Below are 27,688 nucleotides of genomic sequence, written 5' to 3' on the forward strand. Positions count from 1 at the left end.
ATTTATTTATTTATTGTAATATTACAATATAAGAAATTCAGAGATAGTACTTGAAAGTAAAAAAAAACTGGGAATTTATTACAGTGTTATCACCTGAACACGCATGATGTGTAATAATGAACTGGTTTCACCATTTTGAAATGGGATGTGCTATCACTTGTGCTGGAGAGTATACATGCTGAATGAACAGGATATCGCTGAGTGTGAGTCCTTGCTCTGATTGTCTTGTCCGTTTCCCTGTGTCCGTGTCCCAACAGGCGATGAAGGTCCTGTCCAAGAAGCGTTTGATGCGGCAGGCTGGTTTCCCACGTAAGTGTGTGCCATATGGCAGATGGGCTGCTCTGTGGGGTGAATGCATAGGCGTGTGTATGTGTGTGTGTTTTCACCTGTGCAGGGTGTAATTTGAATCTCAGATACACATTTCCGCTCGTACAGGAAGACCTCCTCCTCGAGGGGCCCGCTCTGATCCTGAGGGCCCACCTCAGCCCAAAGGCCCTCTGGAGCGGGTGTACCAGGAGATCGCCATTCTCAAGAAACTCGACCATCCTAATGTGGTCAAGCTGGTGGAGGTGTGTGAGTATGGAGGGATCTGTTTTCTCTAGACAAACAGTAGAGGAATCTGTGTGGTACTGACCCTGCTGTGTGTGTGTGTGTGTGTGTGTGTGTGTGTGTGTGTGTAGGTGTTGGATGACCCAAGTGAGGACCATCTGTACATGGGTAAGTAATGACATACAGTCTGTGGTTATTAACCTTAGGTAAATTTTCAGTGATGTAACTGTGATGTAATAACGTACAAAATGTGAAAACACCAAGTAAAAGGTGTATGTTGTAATAAAACACACTCTTGAGTGTAAAGACATCCCAGGCTGATTTAATGACAGGTGTTCCTTAGCTGCAAGTAGAACCTTGAACGTTTACTGTTTGATGTGCAGACACCAAGCACCAAACACACTCAGGTCATGCCCACAAATGCCTCCAAGTGACACGGATGATTTGGAATATCCAAAAATTCATCTTATGTCTATTTTTAGATGTTGATGATGATGATTCTCATTACTTTCCTTAAATATTATTCTAAGGCCAGGTTTTTAAAATAAACTTGGCTTGTTTGCTCTCTGCCAATCAGAACACAGCACACTGGAGTCATATTAATGTGGGGATATTTGACATTCTTCCTGCTTCGTACTGCTTTCCATAGAGGAGATAAACTCAATACTGAGCTTGATTTTTTAAATTCTTTTTACAGTATTTGAACTGGTCAAGAGAGGGTGAGTCCCATTTCAGTATGTTTGAATGCAATTATTCAATTCATTTCATATACAGCATCTAAAAATTTTTAAATTATTTTTTTATGATCATTTATTTAGATAGAAATGAAACAGAATAGACTTTCAGATCTAATCTACAAAATTTTCAACTTAAAAGTGAGCATTAAGAGGATAAGGCTGCAATGGATTATGGTGAATTTATGGTGAGCCAAAGTAGACCCAGACCACAGAAACATTCTCTCAAGTTTCATGGACATATAATGTTACTATGACATAAAACTAGAGTAAAATGAAGTAAATAAATGGCCAGGAAATAAATGAGAATTTAAATTATTTTATTTTTCTGTTGATTACTTATGGATTCTTCATAAATGGTGTCCCACATTTATGATGTTTTGATTTGGTGTACAGCGCTGTGATGGAGGTCCCCACTGATAAAGCCCTGAATGAGGAGCAGGCTCGCTTCTATTTCCAGGACCTTCTCAGGGGAATTGAATACTGTGAGTTCATGAACCTGAACAATCTCAGCATGTGACTCACGGTCTGTGAGTTTGATGCTGAAAGAAATGATGATGCTTTCTTTTCTTCTCTGCAGTACACTATCAGAAGATCATTCACCGTGATATTAAGCCGTCGAACCTATTAGTCGGCGAGGATGGACACATTAAAATCGCTGACTTTGGAGTCAGCAACCAGTTTGAGGGAGCCGATGCCCTTCTGACCAGCACAGTGGGAACACCGGCATTCCTCGCTCCAGAAACACTCTCCGAGACGCGCAAAAACTTCTCGGGGAAGGTCAGAGAAAGAACATCTCAGCTTAGACACCTTAGTGCTAGATATCTTCTCTTATCCTTCATTACCTATTACAATTGACTGATGCTGCAAAATGAAAAGAAAATTTGGGAGAAAATTAGTGAGACCGTTTTGTTCTGTTAACATTAATTCTAACAAACGTACAACCTGCAGACCTTTAAAAACAGATATCTTCTGTTTATTGTTTTCCTGTAAATATATTCAGTGTTAAAACATTGAGTGTATCTTAGTGATCTCAAAACTCACAAACAAGGAGGATGATGATGATGAACATGAACTTTGCCATGTGTTTGTTTACAGGCTCTGGATGTTTGGGCCATGGGGGTCACGCTGTACTGCTTCGTCTTTGGTGTGGTGAGACTGATATCACTGCTCACACACACACACACACACACACACACACACACGCACACACACAGTGATGTCACTGACATTCAAAGCAGTGTGATGTTGTGAACCACGTAGTGTCTGTGTGTGAGGTCTGATAAAGTGTTTGTCCTGCAGTGTCCCTTCATGGACGAGCGCATACTCAGTCTGCACCAGAAGATCAAAACTCAGCCTGTGGAGCTTCCTGAGCAGTGAGTGACCATCTCTTTATTTTTACACACACACACACACACACACACACACACACACACACACACACACACACACACACACACACACACACACTCAAACTCAAATACTTAAATACCGTCCTGTATAAGTAACAGTCCAACAAATTCCTGACACCAGACAATGTTTTCGTGGTGATTGTAGCTATTGTGTGATGTTCATTACTTTTTTTTAACACTTTGTAACCGAGGTTCCTTTTTTATATTAATAGTGTAGTTGCCACGGGTAAATATCCAACCTGACCTGTTTATTTCTAATTGTTGTCATGGTTACAGTGTAAAGATTTCAATTTAGAACTGATGTAATTTAATTTAGACTCATATAACGCACGTGTGGCAGCTAAGCAGAAGCAAGTTCAGCCATGGTATAAAACAGGCAGGTGTACAGAAAGTATTCTTTTTTATTTCTTCATCTTAAACATTAAACTTATCTTCAAACTTTAAACTTATTTTTAAACAATAGCAAGGTATCTGGAAATTTCTTTGGCGGTAAAGAATGATGAGGCAAGTCCTAAAACTCACCATACACTTTATGGGGATATATCCAAGAGTTCTAACAATATAACAATAGTAACATGGTATATAGAGATATAAAATCGTTGACTAACACACAACAGGTGAACACATTCAGCAATCCAGTCAAAGGACAGGAATGGAAACAGCAATACAGTGGAAAACAAAACAAGATCACATGGTTTCTCATCGTGGAAAACACATGACACTGACTGCTAATTGCTGAAAATGAAATAAAAAAGAGCAGGAATGAATATATAAATAATTGACTTTTAGTTATTTCGTTATATTACTTTTTTGTTATATTGTTACTGTGTTTGTGTTTTGTTACAGCCTTAAACTTTTTGATACAGTTTTATATTGTTATTGTAATTGTTACAGAATTGCTAGATTGTTATTGTTAAATTGTCTGTGTTTCTATTTTGAGTCAGTGACATATTATTGATATATTGTTAGTGTTTACATTGCATTATATTTGTTAGTGTTTTATTGCTATAGCGTTTAAAACTTAACTGGTTGATTAATCATTTTCAGACACTGCTGTACATTGATATGTAGACAGCGGTGTGGAGTAGATTTAGACCCAAATGCAGGGATAAAGACGAACCACGATTTATTAGACGAAAACAAATATAAACCAAAAGAAGAACACTTAGAAACTACAGGGCATAACTAAGACAAATTTTAAGAAAAGATGACATAAAACATGGAAACAAAACCTAAACGCAACAGCACACAACGGTAAACATAGCGCAAGTTGTGAACAGTGACTCGACAAACAATTGACACATGAGGAGGGATATAAATAACAAGCCTCATTAGGAGTAATGGGAAACAGGTGAACTCATACAAGACGTGATCACATGACCATAACAGTGCTCCGGCTGGGCATAGTCACAGTCTCTGACATGGATGTTCTGTTCTTTAACCTATCATGTGTTCTTATGTGTCCATCACAGCGCTGATGTGTCTGATGATTTGAAGGACCTCCTTTTTAAGATGCTGGATAAAAATCCTGAAAACCGAATAACCGTGCCACAGATTAAGGTTAGTATCAGTGGACCTGGACGCTACACATTAACATTTACCTGCTGCTTCTGACATCCACAGTGGCACAATTAAAACATAGATGCAGTCATTTTATTTATCCCTCTGTGAAATCTCTCTGTTTCATTTCTGGAAAACAGAGCCACATATCGTAGTTTTGGCACACTTTATTCTAAAGTTGCAGCATAAAGAGGGTATCATTTTGTGTGTGTGCGTGTGTGTGTGTGTGTGTGTGTGTGTGTGTTTAATCAGGTTCACCCTTGGGTGACACGGCATGGGGCAGAGCCTCTTCCTCCCGAGGATGACAACTGCTGCAGTCTGATCGAGGTGACAGAGGAGGAGGTGGAGAATTCAGTGAAACATATCCCTAGTCTGGCAACAGTGGTGAGAAAACATACACACACTTTTTTAGAATGGGATGCTGTCATATACATACATCAGTTACTTTATTACTGTATTAGAGAAGTCAGTATATCTATTGGTATTGTTGGGCTTGTAGAGACAGAGGACCCCAGTGAACCCAGAGTAACCCCACACAGACACAAAACTACCCAAGCTCAAGATGGAACCGAGGATCTATCTGGTTCTATTAGCTAGCATCACTACTTCCTGTCCCACCCTAGCTCTGTACATTAGATTATTGCGTGAATGTGTGATGTGTGTCAGTGATCAGGTGTTATGTCTGATATGTGTAATAATTCATGTATTTCAGGAGCCTGGTAAAAGAATAGTCTGGTATAGAAAAAATGTAAAGGGTGTTTTTAAGATTTTTGGACAGGTTCTGCCATATAGCTCTTACATTGCACTGATGCACTATTGTTAATTCAACATTAACATAAAATTAACACTTTAGGGGTGGGTTAACACTAGTGATCATTATCATGTGAGTGATTTTTGGTCAACTAAACAGTATGAATGATGATGCCATGTGGTAAGTCTGCGTTTGTGATCACGTGACCTTGTTTTTAGATCTTGGTGCGCACCATGCTGCGTAAACGATCATTCGGGAATCCTTTCGACTGGAGCCGCAAGGAGGACCGCAGCCCCACCACACAGGGACACAGCCTAATGTAAGCCTTTCACATACTGTACAGGAACAGAATTTTTACACCTTTATTACACCTGAACATTTCTACCATGGGAATCTTCTCTGGGGTTTTCACATTATGCATACATTCTGTGCTGCTTTTGAAATAATTCAGTCCAGAAATATTGTGATATTATATTTTCACCGTATCACCCATCCCTGCATATAGATTGTGTTGTGTTTAAGTATAGAGTGTAGATTGTGACTGTGGTGCTTCCCTCTGTCCTGCCCTCTAGAAAAGGGAGAGCAGGGAATTTACGGTACTGCTACATTCACGGTAACCAAAGGTAAAGGACTGCTGGTTTGCTGGACACTTCTCCTTTTCCCCTTGTCCTGATGTTGCTGAATTAAAGGCTTCTGTTGTAAGGAGTTTGAAAGCTGGCAAAATTATCTTAATAGAATTTTTGAATATTGTATATTTTAATTCTATACACATCACTTTGAATCCGTTTTTGTCTGTGTATTCAATACACCAAGTTCTTTGTTCTGAACAATGTTTTATTTTCTCTAAACTTGCTAAGATTTTCCAATAAAAATATGATTTGTAACAAAACATACCTTTATTAAATACACAGCGGAAAAAGGTAATTTGTTTAATATTGTTTGATGTGTATGCAATTCGAATATATCCAGTTCACGTACATTGTTTTGTCACCTTCCAAGCACTATGCAATTGTTGCTCAAGTTGTCATTCACAAAAATGATCACATGACATCACTGCTAGACTGAGCTTTCACCCCTGTGCATTGACATACAACTTTAAATAAGCAATGTTGTAGCTTAGCAACACTGGCGTCAAGCTAACAAATCACTTTTAGCTAACGTCTAAATTCTCCGGCTAAATTCTGTAACCATTATATAGCATAATTTGATAAGCATTATATCAAGTTTAATAACAATAAGAAAGGTGAGCAGTGATGTCATAATACCAAGTATGCAAATGGCTGATGTGATGTAATATAAGATCCACACCTTGTTGAGACAGGTAGGCATGAGAATGAGCACGCACATGAAGCATGACTCGGGACGGTGGTGTGTAACTCATGATTTCTAAAGCATTTATAACGATGTCTTCCTCTCTTTATTCCCCCCATCCACTGAGATCATGTGACCTGCAGTAAACACTATAAACTGCATCTGACAAATGCTGTAAGGAGTTTGAATTTTGCATGTTAAGTCATGGCAGATCAGAGGCTCAGGCATGACACCAGAATGTTCTGTCCCAGATCAACTGAAGCTGAAATTGCAGTAAAGTGAGGCAAGGAATAGCCACGACGTTACTAGCAAACCACAATTTCAGTTTCAATTACTACACACAGTCCATGGCAGTGTGGTACCTTTTTGCTCCTAGTCATGACATATAGAATTTGCTTTTGGAGCAGTGAAACTACAGAGGATTGTGGAGCTCTGATATCAGTGTGATACTGATAAGCAAGAGCACAAACCACCATACAAGATACCAATGGCTTTTGTGGGAAAGGAGGAAAAATCCAGGACTATCAGTTACAGTTATTGTTACACGGGCGCATGTGCAGATTTAACTTCATGAAACTCTTGATTGGATGTAGTAAACACGAGATACATCACTAGTACATCTCATGTTAGAGTCTGAGTGAGATGAATATTTGTTAACTGTAATGGAAATAAACCATATATAACATTGATGGGAGCTTGCTATTGAGGAGAATGTAAAGTCCCAGGGAAGGAAAATCTGTGACGAAAAAGTGTGAATACTTTATGACTTTTTAATGTCTACGTGAATTTCAGCACAATTTTAACCCTCTTAGTGCAATGTGGGCGGAGCTAAACTTGGGTAAGGCATTTAGAAGCTCGAAGTTCGGCAATCAAATGGCTGAAATCCATCACCATTTGCCAAGTGAAAGCTACGGGGGTTAAAGCTGACCTACTAACAGAACACTAATCTAGCCAGTGAAAGCTAACCTAGCGAGACAGAGGGCAGTCAATCAGTGCTCTTTTTCAATAATGCCATTGCAACAATATCACTAAATATTGAGCTCCCACCTGACGTGCAGACTGATCAAATGTTTATCACTTTAATATACTGGGTTTTGCAGACTTTGTTGCATTGTGACATGCTGAATCTTATGTTGTGTTTTCTGGGATTTCAATCATATCACGCCTCTGATCTGACTGATGATGTTTTTGTTTTTCAGCTTGTAGTGCGCAATTATTTTAATACACACTGTGCTTGTGTGTTTCCTAGGAAACAAGAGAGTGGAGACGGCGCACGCAGTGTAGACTTGCCCTTCGTAGGCGAGGATGAAGTGCTTTCCTGATGCTTCATGTCTGACTGAAAGGGCTTAGTGTCTCATGCCCCCGGGAAGTGGATGAGGGGGTTTGGAAAGGTTCCCGAGTGCCATCATGCAGAAGATGGCGTGTGGAGCGTTTTCCCTACAACATGCATGCATTTGTACAGTTTTACAGCAGCATGCGCTGTGTGTATGTGTGTCATCTCAGGACACACTCTTCCTTACATTTGTGCGTGCATGTGTCTTTGTGTGTGTGTGAGAGAGACTGTGTGTGTTTGTTTTACCTCCTGTCCAATACAGAGGCTGTGCTTGCACTTTTACAATATGGACTTCTTAAAGCACGTGGCGGAGGAGGCTCAAACGTAATTGGCAGATTCTCAATACAGGAAGTGCAAAAAACTTTTAATACTTGGAAAATAGCTTCCATTTAGCTTAAAGCTACGACAGGAGGTTCAGATCAATGTAACCCATTTAATAAAATCAGCATGTAGATTTTTCTCACAGTGAATGATCCAGTTTGTGACTGAAGGGTCCTCCATGTTTTTAGGATCAGGAACACTTTCAGGTATTTAAACCGCTTTTCGGGACATCAAAAGACAACAATAATGTCGAGAAGGCAGATTGAGAAACAGCCCGTGATCGGATCACTATCAGGGTTTAATATTAAATAGATATGGAAATGATTTATTTATAGATTTTTATCAAAGAACTAGAATGTAAAAAAGATTAAGGTTCTTGTTGCAAAAAATCCCATAACACATCACCTGCATTTGGACTGTCAAGCAATAGAAGTCACTGCCGTATCATATAAAGTTTAGTTAAAGCTTTAAAGTTTAAACGGTGTTCAATATTTTTTTGAATTCCATGTTTTATATCACAGATTGAACACTGAACAAACCTAAAAACAACTCAGCTCTTTATCTCCTCTGTTATTCTGTCAAACTATTAATAATGCTCCCATGGTTGTGTCTCAAAACGCATGCAAGTCAACGAACATAAATATTGACTCTCGTCACATAAATTACCTTATGCCCAAGACGACTGATGACTTTAATGTCAAACGTACAGAAACCCGTATGTAAAATTCTGGTTTGAAAATTATTGACACCCTCAAGGCACAGCGTACCATTGGGTGTTGTGTTGTCTAATAAGGTTGCAGATAGCAGTGCAGAGTTTGTGTATGTGGGATGTGGTAGCTCTGTGGTGTTTGACTACTGATCGGAAGGTCTTTGGGTCGAATCCCAGGTCCACCAAGTTGCCACTGCAGGGCCCCTGAGAAAGGCCCTTAACCCTCAATTGCTCAGGTGTAAAAACTGAAATAAAAATGTAAGTCACTCTGGCTAAGGGTGTCTGCTAAATGCTGTAAATGTATGTGGAGTTTATGATATCATCAATCTTACTATCACATTACGGAAGTCTGTGATTTGAGACACAGCCCAGCACCCAGCTGCTTACGTAAATTAAAAAGCCAGTTTGTATTGTTAGTTATGTTAGTAATTACTTCAGCTTGTTGTCGTATACTTTATTTGTTTTGCGAAAAAATTTCAGTTATTGTGTGGCTCAAGTCTCAGTATTTCTCTCTTGAAAGTCCTTAATAGTTAAAGGTTAAACCTCTGTCTTGATCAGTGATCATATCATAGTGAACTACATTCAGGTGTGTGTGCCCGTGCGCGTGTGTGTGTGTGATAAATGTGAACACATTCACTAATGGATAAGGTCAAATCAGGAGACTTTTTTAAATAGGGAAGGTATTTAAGGGAATTTTAGCAAGTTTATAAAATGTCCACAATGTTCCTTCACCCAAAATGTAGTCAAGACAAGACATGTATGCTGTATACCATGCTAACAATGATATGAGTGCAGCATTGTCCAGAGGTTTGGCATTTTTCAGGACCTCTTAAGTTTAAGCCAATAGATATATTTCTATTATATTTAATATGGAATATACAAATGGTGTTTAGTGACGTGCCCTAGAGGTGACTTAGACATCCACGATGCTTTGATTAATTAATAGCTACATTAGCCTTATAACTGCATTAAAAAACACCAAAAGTCCAACACCAAACATTCTGTTTACTTTTACATAGGGTTGATGTGTTGTACATTGGATTTGGTTCCTTGTTTTTTTTTTTAGGGTAATTTAGGTATGTTCAGTATTTGCAAATGATGCAAACCTCCTTTTTATGATAAACTGATCTTTTACCAAAATATTACAAACTGGTGCATCTTTAAAAAAAAAAAAGACATGGTCATGTTGAAAGTGTATTAGTCATGAACATTTTAATAATAGACATATAGATTGCATAATTTTTTTTTAGAGAAATACAGTAACTTTTACAATCTATGCATGACTTGATTGAACCTTTTGGACATAAATGTATGCCTTACATTTCATCATTGTAACTTTTTGATACTATATAGATAAAGTAGGATCATTTATGCTTGAGCTGCTGTAGTGTAGAACAGTAGTGTGTGTGTGTGTGTGTATGTGTGTGTGTGTGTGTGTGTGTGTGTGTGTGTGTGTGTGTGTGTGTGTGTGTGTGTGTGTGTGAGTGAGTGTGTGTGTTCTCTGCTTTTGCTCTTCTTTAGCTGTATATCATTGTATTTGTGGCTGCTGTTTTTCTGCCATTGAAATTCCTTTATGCTGCACACACACATGCATACACGCACACACCTTGATGTAAAATAGTTTTGTGCTTCCACGGTGAGGAGGGATCGTGTTCAAGCATGAGTATATCGAGTTTTCTGCATTTCGCTTCTTGCATGTTGACTGAGATCTCAGTGCAGGATATTGTGTGGTTTTTATCACTATTACTATGCACATGTAGCTGTGTTAGTTGTGCTAATGTTGGATATCAGGAGGAAAGGTTCTATTAAAATGTATATTAACCGATATTTACAAGGTCTCATAAAGGAGTACAATTATGATGTACACCACTACTTGCTTTTCCACCAGACAGTGCAGCTGGTCTCAGTAAATAATCTCTTATTCTGTCGACTAAATATCTTTGGGCGGAACTAAAAGTGCTGATAACTGATGGGTCAAACACACTGGTGTCAGAATTGGTCTCTGACTAGAGTGGCTTCTCTTACAGATATTACAGCCCAGTGATATTCAGTAGTAGAGTAGTAACTGTCTGGCCAGCTGAAGACTTCTTTAGACCATCTTCAAGTTTTGAATCCCAAATAGCTTCTAAATCAATGTATATGATTATACAACATGACCAATAAAACACATATTCAACCTCAGTTTAATTAGAAAAAGTTTGCACTCAATAGTCTGTGTTTTGCATACTCTGTTGATTGGGTCATTTACTGCCACTTAAACTTGTCATGTCATTTAATCAGTGGCAGCTGACAGACACACACACATATTGTTATATCACACACACCTCAAACACACACCCTTCCTGTCTATGCTTCAGAGACGCCTTGGACAGTGGTTAAAATGTTGGACTACTGATCAGATGGTTAAGAGTTCGATCCCAACAATGCAAAGCTGTTTTTTTAAGGCGGCTCCCGAATGCTGTTAAACTCTGCCCACTTTCACTGGCATAGAAATTCAAGCAGGTTATGGAAATATCTGGATTTGTATCATTATATGGTGCTGTCTGGTGGAATGGTACTATTAGTGTACTTCAGATTTCTATAGTAAACTGGTGTTTGCCAAGTATTTAAGAAGCATTTTTGCATGTTCCAAATACAACAGAACACAGCATAAGCAAGAACTTCTTGGTTTTATATTAAAAAAGAGCTACAATATGCTCTAACAGAACCTCTGTTTGATTCGGAACGTATATCAAGTTACGTTTTTTTTTTTAATTAAATTTGACTATATGATAGGTTTGGAAAAAACTTTACCACCACACCAGAATATCTTCTCTGGCCCATAGTCAGAATTAGTGACTTAAGTCCAAAGGTTTCTGTTGAAAGTAACGAAAGAGAAATTTGTGCACATATTGAGTTTAGTTATGTAGGCATTTAAGTTGGTTTTCTGGGCTTCCAATTAAAAACATGCGTATCCCTAAAAACATCCCCTGCGTATAGTTTGTGTCTACACTAATTTACTTTCCAGTTGAAGTGTCTGAGACAGGGATTTTCCCCATAGCATCTAGACAACTGCCTTTAAACACAAGCACTTGCCTTTAAACCAGAGAAAAAATCAGGGATAGAAAGTTCTTTGCTGTCAAGTGTGGTATAGTGTGATATAAAAGTGAAAAGAGAAAAAAGGACTGATATGATCATAAATATGAAATAAAGAATGCAAGGTTTGACACAAACATCTAGTAGGAATTTTAATTTGGATTAATTCAAAAACATGACTTCCACTCTCATTATTCAACAGCTCAAATGCCTCACATTTGATTAATTTGCATTTTATACATTTATTTGAAAATGACTTTATTTAAAACGTCCTGCTGATTTAAAGGATCGGCTGACATTGGGAACTTGGGTACACCAAGTCCCGAAAAGCCAAATTCAAAAGTTTATCCATTCATATGTTTAATCAAAAAGCAGTGTCTTAGATTAAGATGCATCTCTCTGTGCAAAAAAAACAAACAAACAAAAAAAGGTTTTTGAATTAAATCATAGTTACGTGTTTAATATTGGACTCAAATGTCTTTTTGTCTTTAGTCTCTTTGAGTGTATTTGTTGTAGTTATATCAAACCATCAGACAGTAACACTGGATTTAATACTGCTTCTCATTGAGCCTTAAGTCAAAGGTCAGAATCTCATATAACTGAGACTCTCCTCTGTTTCCTTGTCAAACTGTGAGCATAACTCACATAACATCCGAGGACTGAATAACTATGTTTAGATTTTTAGTATCAAATACTCACTACGTGCACATGAACTCTGAATACGGCCCCCTGAGCTGTGAAAAACAGGTAGATTAAATGACACTTCAAAACAAAACTGAATTTTGTTGTATCGTTTGTCGTTGATATCATATTAACTTGCCAAAAAATTATACTTATATTCAACATGTACCATATTTTATGCAGAAAGGTAATTGCTCAGGTGTGTTTTGTCCTACACACCTTATGACCGAAGCTGGTACAGGATGAACTGAAATCGGCATGATTAGAGCTGCAGTTTGAAAGCGACAATGCTGTAAGATATTTGTATATGTATAAAAACGTAGGCTTTTTATCTCAATGGTGTGTGCCCAGGTTTGACTGAAGGGCTAGAGGACATATCACTTACACACACGTAGGGTTTAGCGCCTGTAGTGAAAAGTGTTTACATGGATTTAACTGCATGCCATCATCATCATCATCATCTTCATCAGCAGCAGCAGCACACACCATTTCTGAGCATGTTGGAATGTTTAACACGAGTCACAGTGATCTCATTACTTACACTCTATACATATTGTATCCTGTTCAATATTTGAATAAACTGAATAAATATTTGATTAAATTGCCATTACTCTGTTTTTTTTATTTTTTTTTATTTTATCTGTTTAAATGTGCTCTTCTCTGCAGAGTAAAAAAAAAGTGCTCTTCTCTGCAGCCCAAAAATAATGGTTTAAATGTGCAGTTTGTAAAGGTCAAAAATATAGACCTGTATTCAAGTCACCAATAATTAAATATAACTTTAAACTATAAACTGTGATTTACAGTCTTTTATATTGCCATGCTGTAACAGGTTTGGGCCTCTTAGTTCCAAAGAAGGGAAATTGTAGCATATAACTTATAGCATATAGCTACAGCATACAGGGAAATTCTACAAAGTCTTTTTGTTTTGTAAATTCAATGAGATCAGCATTGGGTTACATTGCAGTTACACCCACTGCACTGTGTTTCTGCCACATGATTGGTTGTTTAGATAATTGCATTTGATATGCAGGTGAACAATAAATAATAATATTAATACTAATAAAGTGGTGGTGAATTAACAATCACACAACACTAAGGTATATTTCAGAGCACAACTTTTATCTATCTTTGTTCTGATTCATGTGGACACATTATGGGATGCTTTGGTGAACTGAAAGAGTCCTCATTTAGTGCACAACACACTAGAGCCGATTCCTTTAGCTCTAGAACGACTCTTTATCGGTCTTTATAAGAGTTTCTGTTTTTTCCCCCGCATATACACACATTTAATTCAAAATATAGCTACTGATTTAAAGAACAATATTGTATTGTTTGTTATAAAATCTATTTATGCTGCTGCTGATCAGATACCAGAGAGTTGGAAAAGCAAATCTGATTAAATCACAAAGAATTCAGTGACTTATACTGTGGTGCACTTTAATTTTTAGTGTAATGATATGCTATTTAAGTAAGTGAGTCGGCTCCCAAAGTTCACTTAAAAGAGCCGGATTAAAGAATCGACTCTTTCGTAAACGACGCATTGCTATGGGTAACCAGGGGATCACTAAACAGCAGTGAAACGTCTTAGCATCTCAGCTAGCTGTTTTAGCGTAACAATGCACCTTTAATATAACTAAAAAGTTTCGTCCAGTGCTATTCAATGATTTAATTGGGAAAGAGTAAATTTTTTTCCTGCTAGTCAGCCAGCTAGCTTAACGCAAGGGATAACAAACCAGCTAGCATTAGTGATGTTACCTAACTAGCGTTGTCTCTCTAGCTAGCTAATAGCTCATTACCTGTAGTTATTATAATAATTTTTTTTAACTATTTTGAAGTTTTGTTAAATGTGGTAAAATGTTCACGGATGAATCTCTGGATGTTGTCGGTTTTCAATCATCGTGGAAAAAGTCTCATCAACAGACCCAGGATTCGGTTTGTGGAGTTTATTTTTGTTTGCTAGTATTACTTACACAATGAAACATCAACAACAAAACAGCAACAGAATGTCGCACAAATCTAGTTGTTACACCGTATTGCCAAATTATGGGAACAATTACTACTACAATAAAGCCATTATACAGCTTCATCATGCACAAAAAACATTGTTATCGCTATAAATAATTATAATATCATTCTATAATATTTATTAACAACTAATGTACAACATCTGAAATAAGCTGTTGTGTACAAGCTTGGAGAAGCATCCCAAAAGAATGTAAAGAAACCAAAGTGATATTTACTTTATTTGTTTATTTTACTTATTTTATTTATTTTATTTATTTTACGTTATCCAATACTATTGTATACTAAAACACTAACCCTAGTTGTTTAACACATCTACATGCAAATATCAGTAAATGACAGACAAGCTGATAAAGTATATTGTCCCATATTCACCTTTTGGTCTGAAACAGAAACACACACTGGAATAAAAAAAAATAAATGTGAGCTGTGACACAACTGTTGCATATATTACACATATATACACTTTTATATGCCTCTCATACGTCTATGTAATATATAAAAATAAATTCTATAGATGTATGAGAGGCATATAACATTTTAACAAAGTGATGATTGGAAGCAAAAATACTTTAAATGTATTACAGTAAATGTGTAATGGGTAAATGTATTAGACATACGCTTGTTAACTTCTGCTTCTGCCTTTAGAAAACATGTCAGACTGTTCCAGTTCACACAGCCGAGGCTGAGGCGCAGGTGACAAGTGTGTTAACTAACAGCACACAGACCGATCCTTCAGAGAGCCTCACTGATCAGCTTACAATCCACTTGGACCTGTCAGATGATTCGCCCGGGCTGAGGGATTTCCTGCAGCGCGTGGAGGACCTGGTCATCCAGGAGCTGGTGAAGAACTCAAAGAGCCACGCGTTTGATGGATATGAAGTGAACTGGACTGATCAGCATGAGACGGTGAGGCTTAGACACAAAGGAGAAGCTCAGTCACCCATGTGTGTGATGTTCAGTGTGCTGACCTTACTGTACATGTCCTGTACAGGTCTCATGTTTGTTCAGTCTCGGGTACTGTGAGGCTCAGGACAGGGGACTTCAGGTGACCAGCGTGTCTTGGAACTGCACCGGTTCTGTTATAGCGTGTGCTTTTGGACGGTATGATACTCCTTACTGTCATTATTATGTATGAACCTAAACGGTGGCACCCAGTGTTAAGTGATTTATGTAATTAAGACCCTATTACTGGAGTTTATTTATAAAAAATTGCTTGAATATTTTAGTTTAGTGCACTTGTGTAAAATGATGTGCACATACACAAAGTTCTATCTTTTGTAAGAAATAAAAAATGTATGAAAATAAAACGAAATCTTAATGAAAAAGAAGAAGTTTATTCCAGTATTGCAGTGACAAAATACATGAAGTACTTTGGGTTCATCGGCATCAGTAAGAACCCCAGTAAAATCATGCATAAGCATTTTATACTGTTTTCCCTTTTTGTAGTTTAAACGAGGTTCCGCTTTGAATGTGTATTGAGTGTAAGAGCTGAATGTCTCCCAAATGGCTGGGATACACCTTGTTGTCTAGCCGGATGTCTTTAAATGTTAATCACGGTCACGTACACCTTGGCTTGTTATTGTTACAATTGTTATCAACCAAATGGTCATTTTAAATGGTAATCATGGTCACGTAGACCCTTTGTTAAAAAAGAGTGATCCTTGATGTCCTGCTGCCGCTTCCATACTAACGACTGAATCAAGTTTATTCATTTAGTGTTCTAAACGTATTACCTTATGATACATAAGCTTTTTTAGGAATGAGCTCTTTTCGATGTGTATCTTGGAGTGGAATCTGTGTGCATTTATCTGTAATTTCTTACACTTTCTTAAGTGTTCACACATGCTACTAAACTCATATATATTTAGTTTATTCATTATTTAATTTACAATGACTTTATTCATGACAGCAAAGTGCATCTTTACTGTTACAATTTTGACACCACACATATTTCCTCTTTATATTTACATTTTCAAACTGCCGATGTGTGCAACAGGGAAAGACAAATCCAACCCAGTTTTTCATGTTTAAACACATCTGCTTTCAACAGCAGTTGGTGAATTCGAGCAGAGACATCACTATCTACGGTAATATGTGACCTGAGAATCCCTTAATTATCAATCGAGAATAATAAAATTAAAAAAACAAAATTGACGTAAATTGTCTAAAATTGACAGAATGCTTTTGTGGCACAACCAAAAACAACCGGTCCTATGAAACGACACATATTATTTCATATGTGCTCATAGACCACAATCTGCATTGTAGGTATTTTCAAGCTTTTGGAGGGGTTTCAGAACTAAAAAAAGAAAAAGAAAAACCACCCAAATAGTTTACCACATGGTAAGTAGTACATTTGCTGTGATTTTTTTTTTTTTTGCTGTGAGGTAAAATTAACATCACACCTTTTTGAAAATGGAATATGTGATGTTAGATGAATTTTGAATTAAATTGGACAAAGTTTCTTGCTTTCTGGTCAAACAGGGAGGATATTTGGATCATGTTTTACATGTAAATGGTAATAAAGTTAATGTTTTAGACCAAATGTTTTCACCAAATACTGGGTTAGCACTCTGAGCTAACACTAACTACACATTATACACAGATATTTCCAGACCCTATTATTATCTCTGTTATTCTAATATTAACACCAAGTCACCATTCAAATCCTGAATTATAAGCAACGTGAGTTTAGGGAGAATATATGAACAGCACACTTAGAAATTTTGATTGCACTCATGACATGACATGACATGTGGTTAAAAAGTGCTTAGAAACACAGCCACAACATTGTAGTGCTTTTTATTTTAGTGTTGATGATGGTGACTGGAGCACTGAGAGGTCATACGTGTGCACGTGGAATCTGGACCGCAGAAGAGTGAACCCCAAACAGCCTGACATGGTCATAGAGACATCAACAGCCGTCATGTGTGTGTCTTTCCATCCACTGCGTCCGTCTCTGATCGCAGGTAAATCCTCATTTTGCTCTGCACTATTTCATGACTAAAGGCCTCTGATAGACCAGACATGATGCTGAGATCCTGTCACACTCTCTAGCAAGTGATGAAGCGCTCCTGTACCTCCAGGTTTAGCTTCTAAACATGGCCTGTTAGAAAATTGTTCTAGACAAAATGTACACTGTATTTATTACTGTGATAATTAACGACAAAAATGTAGGATTTGTTTTTAGCCATTATACCCGTCATTACCCATTCTAATTACATTTAATGTTGTGGAACGTTGGGGAAACGTGATCCAATGGATATACAAACTAATGGACATATCCGTGTAGCTTGCTAATGCGAACACAGATGGAAAAGGATAGACAGGCATCAATTTATGCTTCTGCCCAATTTGTGATCTCTCCACAGGAGGGCTGTACAGTGGAGAAGTGATGGTGTGGGATACAAGTCGCACTCAGGATCCTGTGTTGGCTCAAACAGGGATGTGTTCAGATACACACAAAGAGCCAGTTTATGAGGTAACTGCCTCTTACACTTTTACTGTGTTTTCCATCTGACTCTATATATCTCTAAAATGCTAAAAAATGCTAGCGTTCAGCGTCAGTTCAGGCAGGCCACATAGTCAAGCTCGGCTATCAGCTGATGTCAATTTTCTAACCCCGCCCATCAGCTGATCTGATTCCTAAGCGTGCTATTGGTCCATTTCAAACAGGGCGCCCTATTTAAATGCTTTTTTCAGTCTGTCTGCTTGGCTGTTTCCTCTGCATTGCTGCAACCCACCTCCTCCCCTAGCTCCTCCTTGGAACTGTGTTTAACTTAATCAGTGTCATTCTGTTGTCACTGATGCAGGCTCTGTTCTAAATGGGGGGGGGGGGGGGGTTTTCTGGCTGCTTTCCCAGTTAATGGGAGATTATCCCCCCACGAAGCTGCTGCTGTTCCCTGACTAGCTTTCATGGAGATCATGAAAAGGAAGGGGAATTCAGAACCGAGCCATACCGCCAAATGTAAATTTCATAAGCTTGCAAACAAAAAATGTAAATATTTCAAAGAATTGTCTTTATTTTGACTCAAGTGGTCCTGACTGAAATGTACATAGCTCGAGCAATACAGAACAAATGATCAGGATCATACAACTTCAATGTTATTTTGTATAGAAGGTTTTCTCTCTGTAACATTAGCTCCATCACTGACAAAGTTTTCCATTTTGCATGGAACCGTGTCTGTCTGTGTGTGTCTGTCTGTGTGTGTGTCTGTCTGTGTGTGTGTCTGTCTGTGTGTGTGTCTGTCTCTGTGTGTCTGTCTGTGTGTGTGTCTGTCTGTGTGTGTGTCTGTCTGTGTGTGTGTCTGTCTGTGTGTGTGTCTGTCTGTGTGTGTGTCTGTCTGTGTGTGTGTCTGTCTGTGTGTGTGTCTGTCTGTCTGTGTGTGTCTGTCTGTGCGTCTGTCTCTGTGTCTGTGTGTCTCTGTCTGTGTGTCTGTCTGTGTGTGTGTCTGTCTGTGTGTGTGTCTGTCTGTGTGTGTGTCTGTCTGTGTGTGTGTCTGTCTGTGTGTGTGTCTGTCTGTGTGTGTGTCTGTCTGTGTGTGTGTCTGTCTGTGTGTGTCTGTCTGTGTGTGTCTGTCTGTCTGTGTGTGTCTGTCTGTCTGTGTGTGTCTGTCTGTGTGTGTCTGTCTGTGTGTCTGTCTGTCTGTGTGTGTCTGTCTGTGTGTCTGTCTCTGTGTCTGTCTGTGTGTGTGTCTGTCTGTGTGTGTGTCTGTCTGTGTGTGTCTGTCTGTGTGTCTGTCTCTGTGTCTGTGTGTCTCTGTCTGTGTGTGTGTCTGTCTGTCTATGATTGTGTGTCTGTCTTACTGTGTGTCTGTCTATCTGTCTGTGTGTCTGGGTGTGTGTTTGTCTTACTGTGTGTGTGTGGGGGGGTGTGTGTGTGTGTGTGGGTGTCTGGGTGTGTGTCTGTCTTACTGTGTGTGTGTGTGTGTGTGTGTGTGTGTGTGTGAAGGTGAAGTGGGTCCCAGGGCCTCGTCGAGGAGAGATGTTGGTTGTAAGTGCGTGTTCAGGAGGTCGAGTCCTGCGATGGAGTGTAGATGGAGCAGAAGGTAAACTGAACCTAACTGCTGGATTTGCTCTCATCAGGCAGCAGCTCCCTCTGAGCCAATCAGCAAACAGGGTGAGTTTATAAAAAAAATAACAAACTGATTATTATTGTATGAGATGATTTTTGATCTGTATTTATGGTGTTAAACTACCATGTAGATTGGTTTAGTTTGACAATACAGAGGCAATACAGGTGCATGTATATAGTTGTATATATTATGAACTGAATATTACTAAATAATTTACTATACAATACTAAATACTGCACTTCCTGTTCTGCTGATGGCAGGTGAGAGGTGACACAGCTATAGGTGTGACCTCTCTTGCACTCTCACCTTGGGATACAGACATGTTCCTGGTGGGAACTGAGGGGGGTCTGGTGCTCAAGTGTTCCTTCAGCAGTCAGACAGTTGCATCAGTGTCCCCTGGTGGTGAGAGGGTGACACTACATGCTCCTGCACAGTTTTCCTTCGCACCACGAGCTGGTCCCATCCAGTCGCTCCATTTCTCCCCCTTCCACAGGTGAATGTTTGTGATTAATGACATTCTAAATCCCTGTTAGAAAAACACACCCATCGTGTTTCTGTGCTTGCTTTAGGAACCTGTTTGTGAGTGTGGGGACAGACGGTTTGGCGCATGTGCACAGTGTCCTGCAGCCTGCACCTCTGCTATCTCTGCGTGTTTCTGACTCGTATGTGTTTGGAGTTCGGTGGTCACCCGTTCGGCCACTTGTGTTTGTTGCAGTCACTGGGCAAGGTTGGGCAAATTGTGAAAAAACAATCTAATGTGAAATTATTATTAATAGGGTTACCTGTGTCAAGTAGTTTTACAGTTTGGTTTTATACAGAAGCCATGATCCACCTGTAATAGAGAAGTTATTTTTTTGTATTCCAGGTGTGTTGCAAGTGTTTGATTTGGGGCAGAAGTGTCTCAGACCAGTTGCCACCATCGAGCAGGACACTGGGGGTCAGTGTGCTCTGTGTGTGGAGTTTAACCAGCAGCAGCTCCTGGCTGTTGGCAATGCAGACGGTACAGTGAACATCTGGCAGCTGAGTGCTGACTTCACAGACCAGCGGCCCAGAGAGAGCGCCATCCTGCAACAGCTCGCAGACGACGTACCCGAGTGATCCACAAAGGCTGCAGGGCGGCGTCTCGAATAGAGAACTCTGATCATGTGGGAGAACTCAGGAGAAAGAAATCCTCCTATTATCCTGAACATTATTCTGCCATGAAATGTTCACAGTTGCTTTTTTTACTAGGTAAAAAGAACAATTCTACCCTTATTATTAGCATGTTAGACATTAGCACATATGCACTTATCCCAGATGGTGTGATTTCATGTTGTAATTATTGACCAAGTAACTCATTAGATTATTTTTTTTTTTTGTGCTTAGCAGTCAGCTTATGTAGCATACAGGCTTAATCCGTCTTAGAAACTATTCATACAGGCAACTATGCTCATTTATTGTTTATTTAAAATCAGCATAATTTTTTAGCCATGGGATAAATAAAAAAGCTAATGATTTGCTATTTTAGATTTGGACAATTTAAGCTCATTATTATTATTATTATTATTATTATTATTATTATTATTATCATTATCTAGCCAGCATTATACTGTTAGGTCACAAAGCTGTTAAGTACAGTTGTACAACGTCATGTAAATGTTTGTGATTAGAAGATTAGCTGTGGTGAAATTAAAACCAAGCAATTATTGTACTGTTTGTAATATATTGCATTTTCTTTGTAGAAATATAATCACACTATATGATAATCATGATGCCCTCCTCCCAAAAAACACCAGTACACAAATGGTCACCAGTTCTAACCAGTAGCGTTTATTAATGCACACGGCAGAATTACGGGCGGTGTTACAACTTAGCTTATTGTCTGTATAGGTTTCTCTAAATCAAGCAAAGCACTGAAACAGGAAACACAACCACAGAATAACATATACACACACTACACTACATTCGAGTGAGTGAAGCACAGAGAGAGTGAGTTCAGCTCAGAGTGACTCAGCTTCCTACATAAAGATACAGAGTGCTAAAGAGAAGGTTAACGTTAGATTCATGCATTTCAGCTGTGTGTTGGTGCTTAAGGGGAAACGCATCCCGATTGGTCACTGGCAGGCAAAAGGGCAGCGATCAGTTGACGAATAGCGAGCGTGTGAACTCCACAAAGTCGAAGGCAGACGGGAGCTCGCGACCTTTGCTGTCTAAATATGGCTTCATGTGGGAGATGCAGTAATCGGCCTGCTCCTTGGTGAGGTTCTGCAGCAGAGAGACAACAAACAAGATTTAATGAGCTATTTAAATTAGGGCTGGGAGATACAGCTAAAGTTTATCATTGATATAATGTCATATTATTCAATATCGATAATTATTGATAAATTTTATTAACCATTTTAATTTAAGGAGTTTATTCGTTTTAATTTACACGTGCACTGTAAACGTAGAACAATCAACACAAGCTTGTTTTCATTCAGAAACCATGACATCAGTTTTGAGCCATAAATCCCCCCTTTATGGTCCTCAGGAAAATGTGCTGTTTCCAAGCATTTACTCTTCAGTTTCTATTCGCCGTCAATGAAACGCACCCTTACACTTATGTTTGGCTCACGTGTGCGACTTGACCTGATGCCTGTGGTTGTTGCAATATACAAGGTGGTGGACAGCTCTTTTTCCACACTGAATAAAATTTGTGTCCCAGGGAATTTGTGTCCCAGGACAACAAATTGGGGATAAATCACGGACTTCTTTTTTTAATTTTTTTTTAATCCCAACTTCTCCACCATGGTAAGTATAAGCATTTGTTTCACAGTGAGGTTTGCTATTTGGAACACATGTAATACACCAAAGTAACAGCACGAGTACTGCGTACCTGGTAGAGTTCCTCCTTGGTGACGTACGGTTTGTTCTCGGCACTGAGAGCACGGAAAGCGCTCTCAATCTCCTCACTAGACTTGACGTTTTCTGTCTCACGGCTAATCATGAAGGCCATGTACTCCTGCAAGGATACGTTGCCGTCCCTGCAAACACAGAAATGCAGTGATGAGCTCCTGTGTGATCAGGTGTGTGGTGGTGTGCCGAGTCTGAAAGCAGTGGCTTGACTCCTCACCTGTTGGGGTCCACTGTGTCTAGTATGGACTCAAACTCTGGGTCTGGTTCTCCTTCCTCTACCATAGGCAGGTCATAGCCCAGTGAACGCAGACAGGATTTGAACTCCTGGTGATTCAGACGACCAGATTTCTCTTTGTCGAAGTGTCTGGAGTGAGAAACAAGGGGCAAATTGTTAAAAGTCGGTCACAAACTCGGACTGCAAATGAAATTATGGCTGATTTGTCATGGTGCACGCCAAGCTAATCACAGCACAACACAGCGCTGATCTGTATAGGGCTTTAGATCACAAAAAATAAATCATGTGTCTGTAAACATTGGATTATGGGTTTTCACTTTCAGAAGTAATATAATGTAAACTATAACAGTGCCATTTGTTTTGAACACCCTTACTCCATACCCTCTTCATGTAGTGTTTTTGATATTGCACTCACTTGAACATCATGCTGAACTCCTTGAGGGCCTCCTCTGTGACTCCTGTCGTGTTTCTGTGGAGGAATTGAGCATTGAGTACATTTATCATCATTTGGGGGTCCACATCTATATCTGAAACAGCTTTATGTAACTGACCCTAAAACAATGTATACGTGTGTGTGTACACGTGATACCTGGCTTGGATCTGCTGTTCCAGGTTGTGCTGCATTCTCATGCCCAGCTGATCAAGCTGATCCCACTGCTGTGCCAGACCTACTGTGCTGTGCTCTGTGTACTTGTTGTCCAGGATCAGAGCCTCCTCCATGGCTGCACCCAGATCCTCAATCTTCTTCAGCTGGCTGCGCATAGCACGGATCTCCTGGTGCTTTCGCTGTTATAGATACAAACACACATGAATAAAGTGAAGTGCACTTTTTATCAAGATGTGATGCCAGCTGCAGTTTGCCTCATGTGTGCTGCTCAGTTCAGCTTTGGAGCTTACAGTAAGGATTAACAGTCCCCAAAATATTTGGTTGAATTCTGATTGCTCAGCAACTCTAATGTAAAGCAAATTAAATAGATAAGAGTTTCATGAACATAATCTATTCTAATACATGATCATTTCTATAGTAACAGCAGTGTTGGCCTTTAATAAATACAAATTGTAATCACTGAATAATCGCTGTGCATGTGAGAAATAAAACGCTTACAGGAGAAATGATGAACCTTGGGCTTTATTATTACCTACAATAATCACTATGGATGAAAATGTTGACCTATTAAACCCAGTGATGTCACATGCTCAGATTCTGCTTTAAGTAAATCTCTGTTCATTGCAACACTCACCTTTGTGGCCTCCAACTGAGACTCCAGAGTTCCAGATTCTTCCACCATACAGGACCTGCCCAGACACACAGCAGTGAGCTCCGGCCACTCAGGCTTTACAATACAACGTCACATCCATTACTAACTACTGCTAAAGTTCCTACAGTCTGTATTTTATTAACACACCAGTTTAGACTGAAGCCAACAAAACCAATGGTGACTCAAATATTATTTCTAATCATTTTTCCTGTATTTGTAAAACTTACCCATGACCTATAATGATACCCCACACTAGAAGCCATACCAGACAGCTGCACCCAGAACAACCACTCAGTTCATGCTAATGGTGCCTCATATGTGTGTTCATGTCCATGCTATAGCCAACAGGGCCAGAAACTGATTATACTAAAGACTGTGTGTATATGAGTGCAGTTATGTGGGTGGTGGAAATGTATTTTAACACTGATATAGAAAACATAGCAGGAGTTTTTATTTTCCATATATATTCTTGTTCTCAAGTCTTACTAATTTATGGGCAAGTGTTAAGCTCCTGGCACCCCCTAGTGGTGGATTTGAGAGCTGTATCTCCTGCTTGTGGTGTTTTTGAGTAGTTCTGCTGATAGTCCATATAACACGCTGTTACGTTATGTTTAGGCCTCTTAGCTTTAGATGTACTGTGCAGTTTTATGCTTCCAAATTTTGTCAACATTACAAGAAGACCACAAGTACACGTGTGTTTTCTGTGGACATGTACTTCAGTCACAAATAGCACGGCTAATGCCACCCTAAACAACACACACTTGAAAGTGCCTTTTAAATGGCTTAAGAAGAAAAACAATGTGTTAATTCGATTTTAACATGATGTATTTGCATAAAATGAGTCTGCAGTTTCCAGCCCTGAATCTAGTGCATGAAACCCTGCCACTCCCCACAAAAAGGTGTACTAAATACACCGAGTTGCGGTGCTGGAGTGGAGCCGGGCTCTGCAGCATTAGGAAGCCGAACGGTCCGTCTGCCTGCCTCGTGGCTACATCGCAGTGAGGGTTAGTAGAGAAGACTGAGCACACGCACAGCTCAAATGGTGGGTTTAGACTCAAGTGCATGAGGAAGAAACCCAAACAATGTGGGGGTGGGGGGGAAGGAACTGGGACTGATGGAATCAAAATGGAAAGAAAACCTTCCAGAAAGATCATCATCGACTTCGTACTGATAGACTCGGATAACCCGGCGATAGGCTATGCTATATACACAGACCAGGAGCAGGGAAAGAGGGAGGAACGAAAAAATAATAATAGCATAAAAATACAAAGCAAGACAAAAACACAACACAAAGGAAAAGAATTCAAACATGAAATAGACAGACAATGTAGTTTCACCAAAAAGTCAACATACATAATGTTACTATACTCTAAATGACACTAAAATAGCCTCTAACATACGGTCCGGACGAAAGAAACTTTGGGAACGTGTCTCTGATGACTGGCTTCATTTGTAGGAAATAGTTCCATTTTATTTGTGCTTTAATTAGGTTTTAGATCAGAATTATTTCTGGCTGTACTTTCCCTTACACTTGCATCCTAGACATTTTACTATTGTACTATTGCACAAACACACTCAATTACAGAAGGTATGGAGAAAAAAAATAATATATTAACCCATCCAGAAGATATGTCCTGATAAGAAAAGTGATCCCAAGCATCAGGAGAGGCAGCGAGAGAGCAGGAAGGGGGAAGAAAAAAAAGACACAAACATAGTTACACCATCGAGCAGAAACATCATCAGCATTCAACACCCACATGTAAACAGAGATGCACTTAAACACACACACACACACACGCGCACACAAACAGTGCTAATGTGACTTAAATAGGACAATTCTGTAAGCATTAACAAGCATACACTGTACAGTAAACACCACCACAGTAAAGCATGCACTGATGCCTCTGTGCTAAATGGTGAAACGTCCATGCAGCAGAAACGTGATTACATATTGCATGCATTAATTAGATACAGAACGGCGAGGCTGTGCGCTCTTCCTTTACCTGGTCTCCTGTAGCCACTGGTGGAAGGCATTAGCGTGTTGAGCAAACTCCTGTCTCAGCTTGTCATTCTCCTCCTGCCTCCTCTGCTCCTTCTGCAGCTCCAGCTCACGCTCCTAAAAGTAAACCACAACATGCAGCACAAACTCAAGTCAACATTTACATTGGAACATAAATGGAAGGTAATAAAAACTTTAATACCTTACAACTGATCCTAAAAAAAAAATGAAATATCCAACATAAGAACTTTATAAAAGAAGGACCTTAGAAATCCGTCACTATTGGTTTATTGCACATTTTATGTTGAGCTTATGAAGGTTTAATGAAGGCTTTATGTAGAGATGCTTTTATGATTCAGAATTTTCTACGTAGCAAAAAAAACCCAGCTACGCCACTAGTTGAGTGAGGAACTCAGTGGAGCACCTGGTCAGATCAGTTGGTAGCTTGTTACCTTGATGATCTTCTGCAGGTTTCTCCAGGTTTCCTCCAGAGCCTCCATGGTGAACCAGGTGTAGGGGTTAGACATCACGTGGTAGCTCTTGATCTGGCGGTCGAGCTCGGCCAGCTGGCTGAAGTCGGCCTCGGCAGAACTCAGGGAAGAGCGGAAGGCATCATGGGCCTCACGCAGAGCCCTGATCTCCTCTAGAGAGTTACATCTCACCGGGTCAGTCAGATCCTCCTCAGCATTCTCAAACCAGCTGTTAAAGGCTGATGCTTTCTTAGCAAAGGTCAGGAACAGATCCTCCACCTGGGTGAGATGGCACATGCGAATCACTGACACGTAAAGCTTCATACCAGACCCACAGTCTAGGTTCACCTGATTTTAATGTCCATATTGTACGTATAGGTTAGATATCAGTGCTACACTTGTGCCATTAACTTGAAACACATTGTTTAAAGTATAATGTAGAACACATGGTATAAAATAAACATACAAACAAACAAAATAAACAAGCAAAGTTTACTATATATTATAAATTTACTCTCAGATTTAGGAAATGAAAAGCGATTTAGTTCCTGTGCTCAATATTTGTTATTTTTCATTTATGTTAAGGCTCAGAGAAGGAATTTGATCACTGCTGTATTTAATTATCATTTTAATGGATTTCTGTTTTACCTGAATAGAAATGAAAATGAATGACAATCCCAAACTTACACCTTTAAACTTGACTGTCCAACCCTTCTCTAAATGGTATTATTATTTGCTTTGGGTACTGTGAGGGGGATGTTTGGAGTAGATGGCTGAAGGTCAGGTTCAGGTGTAATGTGAGGCGTGTGTGTTTGTTTTTTTACCTTTCTAAAGTGTTCCTGAGCCTCCAGAAGCTTCTTCTTGCGGGCTGCAGAGTTGGACAGCAGCTGGTTCCAGCGTTTCATCAGTGTAGCGTGACGAGCCTCGATGGCTTTGGACTGCACGTGTTTGGCTGCCAGAAGCTGATCCTTCAGCGCAGTGATGTTGGTGATGCCCTCCTGCTGGAATGCCTGAAGTCCAGCATCAAATGTTTCCTACAGTGAGGGAGAGAAGGTGCAGAAGTACAGCTAAATATCACTTATTCACCTCCAAACCACAGTTTAATATCAGACACTATTCCTGCGTACGTTTGTAATAAAATGTGGGATAAATATCTCACATCTGGGTGATTATAAATGAGCAGACAAGAAACTGACGGAAGTTTACGGAAATGAAATGAACCCTAAACATCATGGTGTACAATATTGGGTCCTAACAAGGGGATAATGTAGAGCAGGCCTGCATGACATGCCAGTGTTGCTATATTATAATCATG

The 27,688-nt window shown here is 39.3% G+C and overlaps 3 protein-coding genes across 12 annotated transcripts in view; 2 read left to right on the forward strand and 1 right to left on the reverse strand.

Annotated features, from left to right (window-relative positions):
- The window catches only part of LOC113638658 (calcium/calmodulin-dependent protein kinase kinase 2), an 18,674-nt gene extending 10,465 nt beyond the window's left edge, over positions 1-8,209 (forward strand). Inside the window, exons 5-17 of one of the 2 annotated variants that reach the window (XM_027140042.2) lie at positions 258-309; positions 436-569; positions 681-717; positions 1,247-1,268; positions 1,680-1,768; positions 1,864-2,063; positions 2,382-2,435; positions 2,586-2,659; positions 4,168-4,255; positions 4,508-4,639; positions 5,225-5,325; positions 5,579-5,629; positions 7,567-8,209. In XM_027140042.2, the coding sequence (XP_026995843.1) occupies positions 258-309; positions 436-569; positions 681-717; positions 1,247-1,268; positions 1,680-1,768; positions 1,864-2,063; positions 2,382-2,435; positions 2,586-2,659; positions 4,168-4,255; positions 4,508-4,639; positions 5,225-5,325; positions 5,579-5,629; positions 7,567-7,639 (1,107 nt within the window). In that variant the 3' untranslated portion in view covers positions 7,640-8,209. The remainder of the gene's footprint in view (positions 1-257; positions 310-435; positions 570-680; positions 718-1,246; positions 1,269-1,679; positions 1,769-1,863; positions 2,064-2,381; positions 2,436-2,585; positions 2,660-4,167; positions 4,256-4,507; positions 4,640-5,224; positions 5,326-5,578; positions 5,630-7,566) is intronic. The other variant, XM_027140043.2, reaches the window with a different exon arrangement.
- A 5,725-nt stretch (positions 8,210-13,934) lies between these two features.
- dync2i2 (dynein 2 intermediate chain 2) lies at positions 13,935-21,226 on the forward strand. Its single transcript, XM_027140018.2, has 9 exons — positions 13,935-14,368; positions 15,107-15,367; positions 15,453-15,562; positions 17,273-17,430; positions 17,833-17,942; positions 19,413-19,580; positions 19,797-20,029; positions 20,106-20,263; positions 20,402-21,226. The coding sequence occupies exons 1-9, from the start codon at positions 14,291-14,293 to the stop codon at positions 20,632-20,634; spliced, it is 1,509 nt and encodes a 502-aa protein (XP_026995819.2). The 5' UTR covers positions 13,935-14,290; the 3' UTR covers positions 20,635-21,226.
- Positions 21,227-21,322: 96 nt separating this feature from the next.
- The window catches only part of sptan1 (spectrin alpha, non-erythrocytic 1), a 36,594-nt gene continuing 30,228 nt past the window's right edge, over positions 21,323-27,688 (reverse strand). For 8 of the 9 annotated variants that reach the window (XM_027140012.2, XM_027140015.2, XM_027140016.2 and 5 more), the window contains 10 exons: positions 27,198-27,407; positions 26,356-26,652; positions 25,908-26,020; positions 25,521-25,538; positions 23,887-23,941; positions 23,235-23,431; positions 23,061-23,114; positions 22,628-22,774; positions 22,391-22,538; positions 21,323-21,780 (listed from right to left, as the gene is read on the reverse strand). In XM_027140012.2, coding sequence (XP_026995813.2) covers positions 21,655-21,780; positions 22,391-22,538; positions 22,628-22,774; positions 23,061-23,114; positions 23,235-23,431; positions 23,887-23,941; positions 25,521-25,538; positions 25,908-26,020; positions 26,356-26,652; positions 27,198-27,407 — 1,365 coding nt within the window. In that variant the 3' untranslated portion in view covers positions 21,323-21,654. The remainder of the gene's footprint in view (positions 21,781-22,390; positions 22,539-22,627; positions 22,775-23,060; positions 23,115-23,234; positions 23,432-23,886; positions 23,942-25,520; positions 25,539-25,907; positions 26,021-26,355; positions 26,653-27,197; positions 27,408-27,688) is intronic. The other variant, XM_027140009.2, reaches the window with a different exon arrangement.

The sequence above is a fragment of the Tachysurus fulvidraco genome, chromosome 21, assembly GCF_022655615.1.
Source record: "Tachysurus fulvidraco isolate hzauxx_2018 chromosome 21, HZAU_PFXX_2.0, whole genome shotgun sequence".
NCBI classification, from domain to species: domain Eukaryota; kingdom Metazoa; phylum Chordata; class Actinopteri; order Siluriformes; family Bagridae; genus Tachysurus; species Tachysurus fulvidraco.

Coding starts and splice junctions, on each gene's coding strand:
- dync2i2 (XM_027140018.2), top strand. CDS start 14,291: ATGTTCACGGATGAATCTCTGGATGTTGTCGGTTTTCAATCATCGTGG. Junction 15,563..17,272: donor ATAGCGTGTGCTTTTGGACG/GTATGATACTCC, acceptor TTTTTATTTTAG/TGTTGATGATGGTGACTGGA. Junction 20,030..20,105: donor CATTTCTCCCCCTTCCACAG/GTGAATGTTTGT, acceptor TGCTTGCTTTAG/GAACCTGTTTGTGAGTGTGG.